Source organism: Vicugna pacos, chromosome 20 (assembly GCF_048564905.1).
Source record: "Vicugna pacos chromosome 20, VicPac4, whole genome shotgun sequence".
Lineage (NCBI taxonomy): Eukaryota > Metazoa > Chordata > Mammalia > Artiodactyla > Camelidae > Vicugna > Vicugna pacos.
This window is the reverse complement of record NC_133006.1, coordinates 7216935-7233739: the sequence shown is the minus strand read 5'-3', so window position 1 is coordinate 7233739 and position 16805 is coordinate 7216935. Positions and strand designations below refer to the sequence as shown.

General features: G+C 42.0%; 1 protein-coding gene and 1 pseudogene across 5 annotated transcripts in view; both read right to left on the bottom strand.

Annotated features, from left to right (window-relative positions):
• Positions 1-681: 681 nt before the first annotated feature.
• HMGCLL1 (3-hydroxy-3-methylglutaryl-CoA lyase like 1) overlaps positions 682-16805 on the bottom strand; it is a 126291-nt gene continuing 110167 nt past the window's right edge. For 3 of the 5 annotated variants that reach the window (XM_072944787.1, XM_006211524.4, XM_072944785.1), the window contains exons 8-9: positions 4267-4392; positions 682-1005 (exon numbers count right to left, since the gene is read on the bottom strand). In XM_072944787.1, the coding sequence (XP_072800888.1) occupies positions 904-1005; positions 4267-4392 (228 nt within the window). In that variant the 3' untranslated portion in view covers positions 682-903. Of the gene's footprint in view, positions 1006-4266; positions 4393-11565; positions 11861-16805 lie in introns of those variants that run through there. The other 2 variants (XM_072944786.1, XM_072944784.1) reach the window with 2 other exon arrangements.
• LOC116284769 (U4 spliceosomal RNA) lies at positions 1148-1273 on the bottom strand (annotated as a pseudogene).

Here is a 16805-nt window from a genome sequence, read left to right as displayed (position 1 = left end):
AACAGGGTTTTTTTTTTTCATAAATTAATAACTGCCTCAATATTCTTAGGATCACAGCGACCTTTCTCGGACAATCTGGAAGTGATCTGAACATTATAAAAGTGGATATGGTACATGTAGCAACCTGGCCTCACCACCACGAGTTAGACATCGGGATGAAAGTTGTACCTCGCATTTCACGATAGTTGAGTCACACCACACCGGTTTTTACTACAACTGATGAAAAGAAAGTATGATGAGCTGGACGCACGTGACAAACATGGGAGGTAATCTGTTTCCAGGATATGGCATCTGGCCATCGACCACCGCCTCTTGGAACAAGATAAAGCCATTGAAATAGTGAACAGATGTTAGCATACTTGAAAAATAAAAGTTCTATTGCTAAAAATTATGTAGGGTCGGATGGAGCTCGGGCGCTTGGTCCATAATTTAACTGACTTGGCAAATGGGAAATTGAGACCCAGAGGCACAGCACACAGAATGGAGGCCACCCACTTCGCACACTACGCGGGAGCTCGTAAACTACTGACACTGCGTGCACTGCGCTAAGCCGGCTTGATTAAGTATTAACACAGTATTTGACACTTAGGGAAAACCTGAAGTCCATTTTCACGTCTACTAAATTAAAAAGTTATTTCTATAAGCACGAAAGAGTAGACTTTTCTCCAAGTTCCAAGCATGTCTCATGTCTACAAATTTTATTATTGAGCCTCACTTGCAATTTACCTGATGACTGAGCATCTACCTCACAATCTATCCAGGAATACTCTTTTTCAAAGGATCTCCTCTGTCCTCTCTTGTCTACTATATCGCACTTCAGGACAAGTTGACAGTCATGCTTCTCAGGCGGATCTCTGCAGTTGAAATCAATCTTCTCGGCCTTCAGTCACGCATCCACTCAAGTCAAGCACTGAAGGAGGCTTGTGCCACTTTAGAGTTTGTAGTTTTATTCACAGCTTTGCAGATGAAGTCACCAGCTTCCATCACTTTGTAAAGATTCACACCCTGGGGAGGGCAAAACCGGGTACCAGGTGGGAAAGGGGGGGGGCGGTTAGGGAAAGAGTAGACAAAACAGATTCCTTTTAATTTTATCAGTAGTTTAGCCATTTAAAATCATTAAAGAAAATGTTCATTATTGATTTGGGGGAGACATATGTCTTCATGAATCATGTAGATTTTTAGCTTTTTCTGCTTTATGGGAAAAATTTTCAATTAGCAATAATCACGCCTCGGATAAACCTCACTGGCTACCATACCGCCACTGTGCAAAGCTGAGCTCTTCCTGCCTTGTGAAGACATAGCTCGCGTCTGACCCTAGTATAAACCCACAGGCTAGCCTCACCTGAATGACTCGGTGTGATTCGGGCTGAGAGCTAAACTCTAGGAGTGACAATGACAGAGCCAGAAACTTTCTACAAAACATCAGTGAAGGGCAACTAAAGTGACAATGGTTTGGAAGAGTTTATAGATAAAGACTTAGGGAAAAAAAAGATTTAAAAACCTCTTACTGTATGAAGAAATGAACCTGGTAAAGCTATATGGCACATAAGAAAAGTGAGTGTGTAATTTTTATGTTTTCCTTTTTCTTTTTTTATTTTTTTGGAAGGGAGGTTAATTAGGTTTATTTATTTTTAGAGGAGGCACTGGGGATTGAACCCAGGACCTCATACATGCTAAGCATGTGCTCTGCCCCTTGAGCTACACCCTCCCCCTGCGAGTGTGTAATTTTTAGCCACATTCAGAAACACGATTACTAGTATGAAATCGAAGGAGGTAGTGGCAGGTCAAGTAAAATGAAGTAGTATTTAGCACACATCTGGAACTTGTCTGCCTGAGAGGTTGTCCTGTCTGAAGGCATGAGCAGAATCAATAAAGGCTTTGGTAAATCCATGAATGACAGGTAGGCAGTGGGGCATGAAGGCCAAGTTGAAGGCACACGCCTCATCTCGAGTCTGGTGTAGCCAAAGGCCAGCCGGGCGGGCCCCACCCGGAGTCTGTGCTGTCACTGGCGGAGGTGGAGTGTTATGTGCATTAACCAGGGCTTTGCCCCCAGGCAGCGTTTTATAAGCTCCTGTGTCCTCCCTCACCATGGACTAGAAAGAGCATGAACTTAAAATTGAACAGACTCAGGGCTTTCCTTGCTACTAAGTTCTCTAAAATTTATGTAAGTCCGTCATTTTCTTAGAATTGACGAGTATTTCTACTCACAGGGCCTTTTTCACACCCGTGACGTATGATCATCATCTTCGCAGAGTTAATTACTTCTCTCCAGACACTTTCAGAGCCCTGGTTTCTTCATAGTTTACTTCTATTTAAGAATCACCAAAAACATTTTGTAAAATGACACATAAATAATTTTCATTGCTTCTTTTTATGATAAAGTTGTTCTTCAAGGATGAACGTTTGCTTTGGTTTTGTCATGGTAACAACTGTAGGTAGAACTGTTAGGCACGCTTTGGTTTAATCTCCTTTATGGAAATTTTGTGAAGAATTAGCTATATGTGCCTTTCATTTCTGAATTACATGTTCTTTGCTTTCCAGTAATTCCATGGATAGCAATTATGCAGTGGGATTTGTTGGCATCATACTAAAGAAGAATTTTGTTTGTGTTTGAGATGAAATCTATGGTGGCATGGAGGAGGAATTCAAAGGCACTGTGAAGTCAGAGGACCAGTGCGGAGGATGACTATCCAGGAAAGAGGTAAGAATCTGTGTTGATGTAGTCCCAGAAAAAATAGTAAGGAAGGAACAAACACACAAAATATTGGACAAGTCGAATCCGTGGCTCTCAGTAACTGACCAGGTGTGGGAGCCACAGGAACACGGCTTCCACAGAGAACCTTGGCTTGTTAGCCGCTGTCCAACGTAACAACCCTGCTCGAAATGTGAAATTCTTAGGAACAGAGACATGGCTTATTTGCATTTGGATCCACAAGGCCAGACACGCCTTAAGCACCAGCTGAGTTCAACTCAGTCATCTCAGTGTTCACGGCAGGATTTGTACTTCTCTCCCATTTCTGCCATGGTCATACATTTCTAATGGAAATGATCGCGCTACTTTGTAAATGAAATAATATTTATGCCTAATCAGAGAAGAGAGGCAACAGCTGTTGGTGCTTAGGGCCACGTCGCGTCAGTCCTTCAAGGAACATGATCAAGCATCTCTAGGCACAGTGTGAATAAGCTGCACTACAAGCTCTCTGCCTGCAGGGGGAGCTAGGCAGACAGACGCTCGCGACAACCTTGCAGTAGATTAAGAAGGCGGCACCGAAGGTGGCGCTTAGGGCAGGAACGCAACAGTGGGGTCTGGGGAACGAGCAGCGAGATGCCAGAAGGTGCCTTTTTGGGGGAGGCGGTGCCTCAGTCTCCAGGTGAAATCGAGTATGGGGAGTAAGGACATTCCAAGAGGTGGTGAAAACAGGAGGGAAGGGGTGGAGGTGAGAAACCGAATGGTGCAGAAACAGAGAAGGTGGACAAGGTTTGGAGCCGCATTAGCATCACTGAGTAGAGGGGAGAGCTGGAGAGGGGAATTCCATTTATTCCACCTGGATAAATGCTTTCACATCTCAAAACCATCTTGAGCTTCTTATTATCTGTGAACCGTTTCCTTGCCTTTTACACTTTTCCCCTAAAAAGCAATCTGCCTTACAGACCAGCAAGTCATTTTAACTCAGCATGTGGCAAAACAAGGTACTGATTTTGGTGAGTATTTTATTATAGAGCTTGTGACTCCTTCAGGTACCACTTGTCAAGAGACGTGCCTGGCCGTCCAGTGTCTCACATGCTGAGTATTATTAAGCTCTGTTCCTCCACTGGCCCTTTTTAAAAAGTGCCCTGGGCTCTCTTCCAGAAGCCCCAGTTGTCACCGTGAGAAACCCAAGATCTCAGTTTTCCTCCGAGGGAAATGGCCAGGCAAGAAGACAACACTGCAAGAACTATCAGATCAACAGAGACAGGCTCCACCTCACAGCGTGTGTGGAACTGAACCAGACGGTGGAGGAAAAAGCACTTTGGAGGTCACGAAGCACTATAAAAAAATGTGAAGTAGCGTCACTGACCATCGAGCTATAGCACTAAGTTACTTGAGGAAGCGCTCCCCCCAGCCCCGCCCAAAGAATCTATATTGTTATTTTCCCACCGCGCATTTTAGCAAATAGCAAAAGTGTAGTAAAACTTGACCTCAAAGTTGCTCCCCAAATCAGAGACGCATTCCAGCTTGAATCTGCAAGGAGCATATGAATATTAAAATATGCTAAGTTGACTTACTGTATTGAGCCCCAGGCCATTAAGCATGTAGATCAGATCCTCAGTGGCTACGTTCCCAGAAGCACCTTTTGCGTAAGGGCAACCACCTAACCCCGACACTGCGGAGTCCACCACATTAATCCCCATCTGGAAAACAAACCAAAACACCCACGGCTTGTCTCTTTATGGCACGTTAAGTCGTTGCCTTTCCATTTAAGCTGCTCCGAAGAGCAAATACAGAACATTTGAACCATTATCCAAGCCCACTCCCTTCCCCACCCGCTGCTGGAACGGCCCCTGGGGTGCTGCTTTCTGTCCTGAAGAATCTCATCTTTCAGGCTAACAGACACTCCGCCAAGGGGCTCGGGAACCAGAGTCCGCTCAGATCAAAATCGAAGGGGTGTTTTCATCGATCACAGAATGAGGGTGGGGGTAATCTTGAAAGGTTAATCCGCACCAAGGTTGGGTTTTCCAACCTAATTTTGAGTTTTATTCCTTTTTTTTTTTTTTTAGCATTTTGTATGTGTAAAATTTATTTTTTTTTTTACTGAAGTATATAGTCAGTTACTGTATCAGTTTCCGGTGTACCCCATCATGTCCCAGTCATGCACATGCAAACATAGATTTGTTTTCATATTCTTTTTCATTATGGGTTACTATAAGATATTGAATATAGTTCCCTGTGCTATACAGAAGAAACTTGTTTATCTATTTTACATGTATAGTAGTTAGTATCTGCAAATCTCCAACTCCCAATTTATCCCTCCCACCCCTCTTCTCCCCTGGTACCCATCGTTTGTTTTCTATGTCTGTGAGTCTGTTTCTGTTTTGTAAATAAGTTCATTTGTGTTTCTTTTTTAGATTCCATGCAGAAGTGATATCATGTTTTTTTCTCTTTCTGATTTACTTCACTTAGAATGACAATCTCCAAGTCCATCCATGTTGCTGCAAATAGCATTATTTAATTCTCTTCTTATCACTGAGTAGTCTTCCATTGTATAAATATACCACAACTTCTTTATCCGGTCATCTGTTGATGGCCATTTATTGTTGTTTCCATGTCCTGGCTACTGTAAACAGTGGTGCTATGAACATTAGGGTGCGTGGTTCTTTTCAAATTGAGCTATTCTAAAAGCATTATACAACCAACATGAAATATTTCCAACATCCTGACTCAAAATCCAAGTGCCTTAGAAGACAGGTGGGGTGGGAGGGGGCTGTCCCTGTGTTTGAAGTTGTATGTTGTGGGCTCAATTCACTCAATCTTTACTGAGCCATTACTGTCCACACAAACCCCTGCTGCTCTGGGAGAAGTGAAGAGACATTTGAGAGGCAGGACACCCACCACTAACAGTGGCACCAGCTCACATACGCAGGGTCCTCGCTAAGGGCTGGATATTCTTATTAATACCTTATGATACTAACTCACAATCCTCATGAAACCCCATGAGGTGGGTACTTTCCCCTCATTCCCAAATCAGAGATGAAGGACATCAAGCACAGAGAGGTCACACAGTCTGCCCGAGGCCACCTCTGTCTCCAGAGAATTCACACTGTGCTATGATTCTTGGTTCAGGTTTTGTGTCTGAGGATATCTGAGGCGGAGATCTGTGTGGCCCGGAAAAGCTGTGAAAGACACGAGCAGCCAACCGGAAGCCACCAAGAGGTCGCATCTGGTTCTTCACTCCTGGATATTGAAGGAAAAGTAACAGGACTTCATCGAAAACAAGAAGCCCTTGGAAAGCAGAGCTCTTGGCCAAACTGCTAGCTCAGCCGTTGTCAATCACAGAATCCGAATCACGCGTTGCTGCCACATCCCCCAAGTGTCTGAGTCGGGAGCTCTGGGAGGGGCCCTGGGAATCTGAATTTTTTGAGGCAATCCCAGATGCTGCTCTGGGGTGTCACACCTTCTGTCCTTTTCCTTTTCTTTTTTGATAAACTTTTTATTTTAGAAGAGTTCTAGATTTTCAGAGAATTTGCAAAGGAAGTACAGAGCATCCTCACACATCACACACACACACACAGTCACCCCTATTATAGTTAACATTTTACTGCATTGCAGTACCTCTCTTACAACTGACAGACATGTTATTAACTAAAGTCCACGCAGGATTCAGATGTCCTTAGTTTTGAACCTAATGTCCTTTTCCTGTTCCGAGAACACATCCAGGTACCACATTACATAAGGAGTTGTCTTGTCTCCTTGGGACGCCCTGTCACAGGTTCTCAGACTTGCTTTGTCCTCGCTGACCTTGACAATTTTGAGTCGCACCTGTCACACAATAGCACCTGTTGTGTATGATGTCTTTCCATTTGGGTTTGTCTGATGCTTTTCTCACGGTGAGATTGGAATTCGGAAGTTTTAGGAGGGAAGACAAGGTGTGAAGTTGCCATTCTTAACACATCATTTCAAGGGTACATGGTTAACGATGATGGTATTAACCTTGATCACCTGGCTGAGGCAGTGTTTGCCAGACTTCTGCTCGAGAACATCCACACGCCCCCTTTTCCATACTATTCGGAAAAAAGTCACTACACGCAGCTAACACTTAAGGAGTGGAGAATATCTACCTAAAGTATTTAGAAATCTCCCATATAGGAGATCTGTTTATTCTTCCATATTTTATTTCTTTCTCCAAACATGTGTTTATATCAGGAAGGACACAAGGGTACTTATTTAGTATGTTGGGTTATAATCCAATACACTATATGCTTTCTTGCTCAAGTTATTTGAGATTTAGCCACTGACCTGCAGAGGGGGCTGCACTTCTTAACTTAAGTCTTCTAGATTTCTCCCTTGTGAGACTTAGGCTGTTGACTAAAGCACACAGGGGCAGAACCAGAGTCCAAAAGCCGTGCATGTCCTTGGGACCTAAAGCAAGTTTACACCTGAAATTTGTCTGCTTCTGCACCTCCAGTTCTCCTCATTCTACTCCTCAGCTTGGGAAGGTGTGCACTGCTCTTCTTCCATTCCCACAACCCCTCTCCTAGCTCAATCATATTTGGGTGTTAAGTACTGACCAGCTAAAGTACTGGTCCATTTAGGATAATCTACATCTGCCATGACTCGAAATAGTAAGTATAAGGAATTACTCTCTAAGAGTAAAATCTGCAGGACTGTCCAATCGTTGGAAAAGACAAATGTTAAGACGCTGGCTCACCACTGGGAGTCTGCCATGACATCAAACAGGCAGAGGCATTCTTCACCAATAGGTTAAAATGTATCTGTTCAGTAGAATTGAATCCATCGCTCAAGGAGATAGACATTTCAGCGGTTCTCAACACCTACCAATTATAATCACCTGGGGACCTTTTAAAACAAACACCTGACCTTCTCCCCAATCCAAAGAGATCAGAATCTCTGCCTGGGAATGGGGTCAGGCACTGGAATTTCTTTAAAGCACCCCTTGGTGATTCTCTTGTGCAATTAAGTGTGGGAATCCCTGAGTCACGGTTCTCATCCATTTCACCTTTTATCAACTGTGGTTGATAAAAGTTCGCTTTAATTGTAGAGAAGCTCTGGACTCTGGGGCAGCCAAGGGTTAACCAGGACTAATCGACTTTTCAAGGAAACCAGTTTTTGAAAGAAGACCCAAGAAAGTAGAAGGTAGTGAAAGCCGGCTGTACCAGCATGGCAGACGCCGGTGGCTTCAGTCCACCACGAGGGCTTACAATCTGTGCAATCTTCTGTATGTGCATCAGACTTCGATAAATAGCAATGACAAAAAGGAAGTGTGGTTGGAACCGAAGGTAAACAGGAAAACTTGCAACTGGCTGGACGATAAATGGGAATTTTTGGTGGGCAACTGGTTAGGAATTAGTCTTAATTACCAGTATTCATCAGACCAGTAATTCCTATCAAAAAAAGTCCTTCCCAGGAATATTTCACAAGCCCTAAGCAAATAATTAGGTAAGTAATGAAAACAAATAAATATTTACATGGGTGAGTGTGTGTGTGTCACACATGAAACAACACCCCATACAGAGAGGCATCACGGTACCTTTTATAACAATAAAAATCTGAAAACAACCCAAATGTCTTTAGTGGGGAAAAATTTAAATTAATAAAAGTGTAGCTATTAAGTGGATTGATAAATGCCATGTAAATGCATAGTTAAGGGAAAGAAACAGCTTACAAGATATCGTAACAGTGTATACAATCATGAGTCCATTTTCCAAAATTTAAAAAAAAATTGAATTTGGATGATATACCAAAATGTTTATAGCGGTGACCACTGGGGTGGTATGATTATAGGTAATTTATTCTATTTTAATTCTGTTTGTCCTTTTTTTTTTCCCCCAATGGCCCACCGTGAATGTAACTACATACAGAATTAGAAAAAGAAAGTTTTCTCTGAACTGTGGCCTGCAGTGAAATGATACTAAGTAAATGAGAATAAATAAATTTGAATGAATTTCTTGATTAGCATCATTATTTTGGAACTAATTGATCTTTTTTAGGGTGTAAGACTACAAGGTGATTTTAGACATAATCTCATAAAGGTAGACACGATCTGGGGGAAAAGCTACCTAAAAAAAATGGTCTTTCTCTCTTTCCTACCATCACTTTAGCTCTGGAGCAGGCTGGCTTTCTATGACTCTAGTCACAAATTAACTGAATCAATTCTAAGAACAAAATGTAGGATTAAAGTTTAAATAAGAAAATTTAAAGAGAGTCTATTCAAGTATACATTACCTGGGAAGGAGAATATTAAGATGTTAGGTCCTTTTAAAGTCTCTCTTCCAAAAAAAAAAATCACAGTACTTTAAAAATATAACTTTCCACGCAATATCCTCTAAATTCTGTCTTCTATGAAATGGGCCATACTGTTCCCCAGAAAAATAAAAGGTCTTCTCAGTGGAGAGTGGTATCCAAGCACTAAGTTGGATGATTTCATTTCTAAACAGGCTGCTTTGGAAATTTCTAGTCAGAGTCATCTAAGAAAATTCGATTTTGCTAGGTATGTTTTCTTTAAAGCTAATTCTCTATCCCATTAGAAATGGTATTTAATACGATGTAAACAAGTTCTTAACAGAGCAGGAAGAAAAACATTACTTCTTCTCTTTATCCATTCTTTATGGTAAATAAAGAAAACATATTTGTACTTTAGTATTGAAATCATGGTATTATAGTAAACGCCTTGCATTTACTAGACTACCCATGTATTCAATAATACTAGACTGGTTTTCCCATATAAGACTGTCTGCTTTAAAAGATTATTCTTAGATAGTCCCTTCCCCATGTCCCCAAACAAGACACTACTTTCAGATTTTCAGATTCCTGGGGTGTGTGTGTCTGTGCGTGAACGCACAGCACAAATGGCTTTCTGTGTCACACGCTGCAAAAACAGTGTTTGGGTTTTGTTTTGAAGGAAATGTCTTCAGATGACTAACCACAAGGTGGCAATGTGACACCAAAATCCACCAAGTTCAAGTCAAGCATTTCAATGCCACTGTGTTCCAGCCCAGAAGATGGCAACTACATAAGCAAATAACTTTATATTATTCAAATAAATATTTTTTCTTCCTTTTAAAATAAGGAAACCTCTACAAATGGTGTCTAACTCATAAACTGTGGTTCAATATAGTCAGCATATTTTTTTTTATCATTCTTCCTCTAACTTGAGAACGTTTATTACAGTGCGTTCTGTGTGTCTTTGAAACACTCACAAACTCCTATGGCTCATGGAGGTTGGTGTTAGATACTAAAATTACTCTCTATCTTGTCTGTCACTGAGAAGTAGCTCACTTTTATCAAATGACAAACAGTTCTCTCTGAGCTCAGGGAACTAATTCTCCCCAAACTAAAATAAACCCAGGGCTCAAAGGATGGAGATGTCCTTGGCTCCCACGTTCTCAAAGCTCATGACCAAAGCTATTAACCCAGTGGCCCAGGATACGAGGAGCCTGGTGAATTCAGCTCCATCTGCTTGAGCTCCCGGACGTGGACTTGAACTTAAGGCTGAAGGAGGTGGATAATACATGGCGTGGCCACTTCTTTTGGAAAATGGCAAATAAGTTGAAGATGTACCATAAGCCTGTCAGGGGAGCCCTGAGGGCTGTCAATTTTGCATAGTGGTTAGATGCTCACTTAAAGAAAAGCGTCACCTCAACTCTTTCTTGGTGCTGTAAGAACTTATACCCCAGACAAAACAAAGGCATACAGTAAGAAGAGCAGTTAAAGAAATCACTTTCCAAAATTTATAATCTTCTATATGTGTATGATTTCAAAATATTTAACAAAATCTAAAATTTTAGGTCCTGAGGTTAGTAAAATCTCAAGGAACACAGGGACTTCTGGTAACGTTATTTTTCGAAATGACATCAACTGTTTTACCCCGCCTTTTTTTTAAAGACCAAATTTTTCTTTAAAAGTCTGTAATACTGTTAGATGTAATTTAAAATAACAATTAAATTTTAATTTTAAAATATCTGGAGTAATTTGTTTTTTGGGGGTGGGAGTAATTAGGTTTTTTTAAGAATGTATTTATTTATTTTTAATGGAGGTGCTGGGGATTGAACCCAGGACCTTGTGCCTGCTAAGCATGTGCTCTACCACTGAGCTATACCTTCCCCCTCAAATAAGTAAGTATCTGATAGTGAAATTACTCAATTGGGATTTAAATTATGGGGAAAAAGACTAATATTTATGTAGAATAAAATACTAAACATATACTCATTTTTCTAATATTTTCCCCCTCTGTTTGTTCCTCACAGCTAACATTCCCTACAACAAAGGGTTATGATTATCTATACACGAGGCACTACTTCCCCTCCAGTGGCCAGACTGGGTCACTAATTGATCACAGGACTCTTCCCAGGGAGCCCAAATCTTGTCCTAAGATGCTTCTCAGCCAGCACTCCAGAGAGCCGCCACGTACCGAGTTAGGGTACCAAAGACATCGTCATTCATGTGCATCGTGAACATGCCACGCTTTGTAAACCACGATCACAAACAGCTGGCATCCATGAGTGCAGCCCAGTGTTTCAATACACTGAAGGAGCCCCCAAAGTCGGTACGTAAACTGTGATGCAGGCGTACCCCTTGCTGTTAGGGGACGACTAAGCTGGTGTGATTGATGACCATCTTCTCATTGACCATCTCTCGCCTTCCAAAAGCTCTTCCTCCAAGCTCCCCTCCTCCCAGCCTCACCACACAGCATGAGACCAATGGTATTTGTACTTTCCTCTAGTATATTTCCAGTCGAGATAGAAATGGGAGTGTATGCACAAAAAAGGAATAAGGAAATGGAAAAACAGACAACAAGGAAATCCTCAATTTTGGCAGACTGAGAAAATAATAAATACAATTAGCGACCATTTACGGAGTGCTGATTTTATACACGTGTTGTGCCACATGCTTCACTTACGGTAAAGCCCCACGAAAGCAACATGAAGTGGGCAGGAATTTATGCCCACTTACTGATGAGGAAACTGAGGCTTCAAGAAGGCACAGGATAGTCCGTGCTTCACACAGTTAACGTGCATGAATCGCAGACTCTTCCCCCAGAATGTGGAGCAGAGACAACAGAATCTCTCTAGGAGGTGAGACGTACAGCATACACCATGGACCAGCAATTGTTTCCACGAGCAATGGGGAGCAGAGAACGACGGTCTACAGTAGAGGGTGGAATGAAATAATAAATGAATGAAGAAATGTCGCCTGAATCCCAAACAGCTTTTCAGTCCTCCGTGAGACCTCCCTTCATTTCCTCCCCCCCTTTGTTTTTGGAATAATATTTAATGAGAACTAGGCCAAGTGGTTTAAAGCACACAGTAATCCTATGACACAGGTACTACTGTCATCATCCTCATTTGATAAACAAGAAGCCTGAGTCACCAGATGTTTATCATGACCTTGCATCATGATACGCACTGGGTAAGAGGTGAGAGCTGAGAATCAGAATCCTGTGGAAAGGCTTTCAAATCTCTGCTCTTGACTTGTGTGTGCGATTTCTTTTAAGAGATTTCTGTGACATATCTCTGTAACCTCATAATAAATTTCTTTTTCTTTCTTTCTTTCTTTCTTTCTTTCTTTCTTTCTTTCTTTCTTTCTTTCTTTCTTTTTCTTTCTTTTTCTTTCTTTCTTTTTCTTTTTCTTTCTTTCTTTCTTTCTCTCTCTTTCTTTCTTTCTTTCTTTCTTTCTTTCTTTCTCTTTATTCCTTTCTTTCTTTCTTTCTTTCTTTCTCTTTCTTCCTTCCTTTCTTTCTTTCTTTCTTTCTTTCTTTCTTTCTTTCTTTCTTTCTTTCTTTCCTTTCTTTCTTTCTTTCTTTCTTTCTTTCTTTCTTTCTTTCTTTCTTTCTTTCTTTCTTTCTTTCTCTTTCTTTTTTTGTTTTTTTTTTGTTTAAGGTAGCTTGAGTTGGCCACTTTTGCTTGGAAATAAACAGTAGTAACTAACACACCCTTCATTTAATGACCTGGCAGAGACGATATTCATAAATGCCAAGAACTATGATACAAAGTAGAGTGTGGTAACTATTATGAGAATTATAAATGAAGCTATTTAGAAACATCAGGGAGACGGTTTCTCTCTCTTGTAGTGAAGCAAGGATAGGTGGGGTATGGTGAAAAGTTTTGATGACTAGTTTGGCTCTGAGTTGGGCCTTGAAGGATGCTGACAAGTGGGGGATGGCGAGGGAAGGGCTATTCGACAGAGAGGGAAGAGCTTGAGAAAATGCAGAGATGTTGAACAAGCCGAGGATACCCGAGATTTTAATAAGACTCTTATTGTAGGGAGGGTAGGGTGTGGCTGGAGCACACCTCCTATTCAGGGTGGGCCCTGATTACCTTTCTTTAGGAGCTGAACTTGGTTCTCTAGGAAATAAAGACCTACTTGAAGTTTAAGAGTAATTGTGCCACTATCAGCATTTTGTTTCAGTCTGATTTCATCAGCAAGGAAGGGATAACTGAGATAGAAAGTTGAGAAATATCTAAGTAGAGATACCAGTTAGAAGATTGGTGCAATGCATCCAGGCAATGGTGAGGAGTATTCAAAATGAAGCAAAGGGATTACAGAAAACAGCATGGAGATTCCTCAAAAAACTAAAAATAGATTTACCCAATGACCCAGCAATCCACTCCTGGGCACATATCTGGAGGGAACTCTAATTTGAAAAGATACATGCACCCCAATGTTCACAGCACCATTATTTACAATAGCCAAGACATAGAAGCAACCTAAATGTCCACTGACCGATGACTAGATAAAGAAGTTGTGATATATTTATACAATGGAATACTACTCAGCCATAAAAAAGAGTGAAACAATGCCATTTGCAGCAACATGGATAGACCTGGAGATCGTTAATTCTAAGTGAAGTCAGCCAGAAAGAAAAATACCATATGATATCACTCATAGTGGAAACTAGGAAGAAAGACACACATGAATTGATTTACAAAACAGAAACAGACTCACAGACAGAAAACAAACTTATCGTTACCAGCAGAGAATGGGGGTGGGAAGGGACAAATTGGTAGTTTGAGATTTTCAGATACTAACTACTGTATGTAAAACAGAGAAACAACAGGGAACATAGTTCCCTCTGTATTCAATATCTTGCAGTAACCTACAATGAAAAAGAACATGAAAAGGAATCTATGTACGTACATGCATGACTGGGACACGATGCTGTACACCAGAAATTGACACAACACTGTAAACTGACTATACTTCAATTTTAAAAAATCCAAAAAAAAGGGGGGGTATTTCCCCAGTTAAAGCTAGTTATTCAAAAAGGTAGGAAAACAAAAGGAGGTATAATCAGTTAAATATGTAGGCGCTGAAGGAGGTTTGGAGCAAACCGACGTATCTGGAAAACACGATGTAACCAGTGTTTGAGGCAGTTGTGGGTATTTATCTTGGGTAAAATTCAGAGGTAGATGATCATTGCAGTTACACAGTTCAAGATCATTATGTGGTCAAGAAAACACACAAGTTCTGTACGATTCCAGAGAACAGGCAGTGGTAGATTTGGGTTGATTGTGAGAAATAACTCTCCAGCCATTTCAATGCTCCCCAAACTTGAATGGGTTCACTCTCAAAATAATGATCTCCCTGTCACCAAAAGTATTAAAGGACAATCTCAGGGCTGCTGAAGGAATCCCTTACTCTGGCTTTGCTCGCCTCCAGGGTTTTATCCCATCCTAAGGCTTCTGACAGATGCATGTTGGGCTTAGCTTGTTCGGTTATATCTCATTCTGCCGTGAAGTTATCAACATAATCAAACAAAATTAAGACGAAGGGCTTCTCCTGTTGTAGTCGAGACAATACATCACTGCAGTAGGTCCGTCCCTCAGAACGTATGAGAGGCAGAATCTACGCAAGACAGTGACCTCTTCTTAGGAAGATCACATGCAGTAGGTCTCCAGATGGTATACAACTAAGATGTCCAGTGCCAAGAGCCAAGAAAAAGTCATATAAAACATAGTTTGAAAAGAAAAACGCTTTGCTGAAGATCCTCTTGCAAGGTGCCAAACCCACACATATTTGGTCCTTGTGGTAAGGCAGCTGAATGCCACCAGGCTTACAAAAGCGTCCATATGACCTGCAACATATTTTAGGATTTTTTTTTTAACTTTAACACTTCTAAGCACCAAAGATTCGATGCCACCCTTAGTTAAGAATGAAAAGAGAACAGCAGATAGACATCTTTTGATCTGAGTCCAGTTCAAACGCTAGTTCCCTCACTGGCTAGATAATATTTAGAGGGAAAAAAAAAAGATCACTTATGGGCTATGCAGGAAAATGCACCAAATAGCGATCATGACAAAAAAAGAAAGAAAGGAAGGAAGGAAGGAAGGAAGGAAGGAAGGAAGGAAACCAGGTTGATGAGGCCAAATCTCCTATCTGGATGGGAATACAAGTGAGGCTTCTCACCCTCTGCAACAGAATAAGAACGGTGCCACCTGCACCCCTGCTCTCCAGAGACACAGCCCTGTGACAGGCAAGCCGTTTGCTCCAAGGGGTCTTGCTTGTCCATCCCTTTTCTGCTTCTTCTCACGGATCCTTGCAGGCTGCATCCCCCACGCTCCCCTATCAGCTGGACTCCTGCTGGTGGCTTCAGCCAACGGAAGGCTCTGACAGATGGACGAGCCAGAATCCGGCTGCTGCTTCCAGCAGAGCCCGCGTTTCCCCCGTCAGCCCAAAGCCTCCCGCCGACCATGGTTCCAGCTCCCTCCTGGGGACTCCGCATGCTGCGCTCCCGGAGCACTGGCCCCTTCCTCCACCCTGCTGGCCAAGGGGCTCCGTTCCTGTTTCCAGGAGCGGCCCCTTGCTGCCGCTCATCTCAGGAGTGTCTCCTTATAAGAGAGGCGCCCGGGGAGCACGGTATTACGAGGCACTTGACTCTCTGCGTTGGGCAAGACAAGAGGGAAAATGAGTGCCACCCAAATTCTGCACCCTGGGGGCCTGGTTTGCCCCACCCTGACCCACCTCTGGGATGCCTCACTGTCTGAACTGAGTTTTCTAAGTCTCCCATCGCCTGTGTAACCAAGTCCCTACATAACTGCTTCTATGTCGCCTGCTTTCCGGCTGGACCTTGACAAGTCCTAGGATCCCTTTAGTGCAGGTTCATTGTGAATCTGCTTCTCCTTAGTTTCTGTTAAAGGCGGATTGAGAGACCGTTAAAGAAGACACGTGAAGAACTATGCTGCCCATCCTCTTCTAACGCTTTGAGGTCTATCCTTACATCAGTTTAGTTCACCTGAAAGACATATACCCGGATCTCATTAGCTCGACTCCTGCAGAGAGAGCTTCCCTGAATCGCATTTGCAGGTCGTTTTCTTGCCATTTAATGATAGTCATTACAAATGTGAAAAAATATGTCTTTCCCCACATTTATTCTAAAAACACCTGCTAAAGATATCATCCATTAATTTTACTATATTGTATTCCGTATCAATCAAGGTGATTAGGTTGAATTATTTAAGGAAACCAAAAAAAGAGGGAACATTTATTGGTTCACTTAAGCAGACTGTGGATGAGTTCAGTGGAGCGGATCTTGAGAAAAACTAGAGCAAGGACCCCAACACTGCTTTTCCTCCTTCCCCTCCTTTCATTTCCTTTTCCCCTCTCCTCCTGACCCCCCATCTCTGTCTCGTTCCCCTCCTCATCATTTCTGTCCTCCCTGCCTTTATTCTTTCATGTCTACTAAGACAAGAGTTACAGGGTCTTGTACAAGGCAAGTGAGCACTTTTTCATGAGCTCCAGCCAGAAGAGTCTTGGGAGAGGAATCTCCACTGACCTTCCTTGAATCACATGTCCATCCCTGGGCCAGTTACTGAAGCTAGCGCACTGGAACACACCCAGGACAGGAGAGGGGTGTGTGAGGAAATGCTGCAATTTCTAGGTCCTCAGAAGAACTGCATGGTTGGAGCAGAGAGAGGAGAGTTTCCTAGAGAAGGAGGACTATACTGTGAGCAGACCAAGTACTAAATACCCACTAGCTACCTTTTTTAGAAGTCACTCAGTATATTTCATTTAAAGTCCAAGAATATACACACACACACACACACATATATATATGCATGTATAACTGAATCACTATGCTCTACACCAGAGA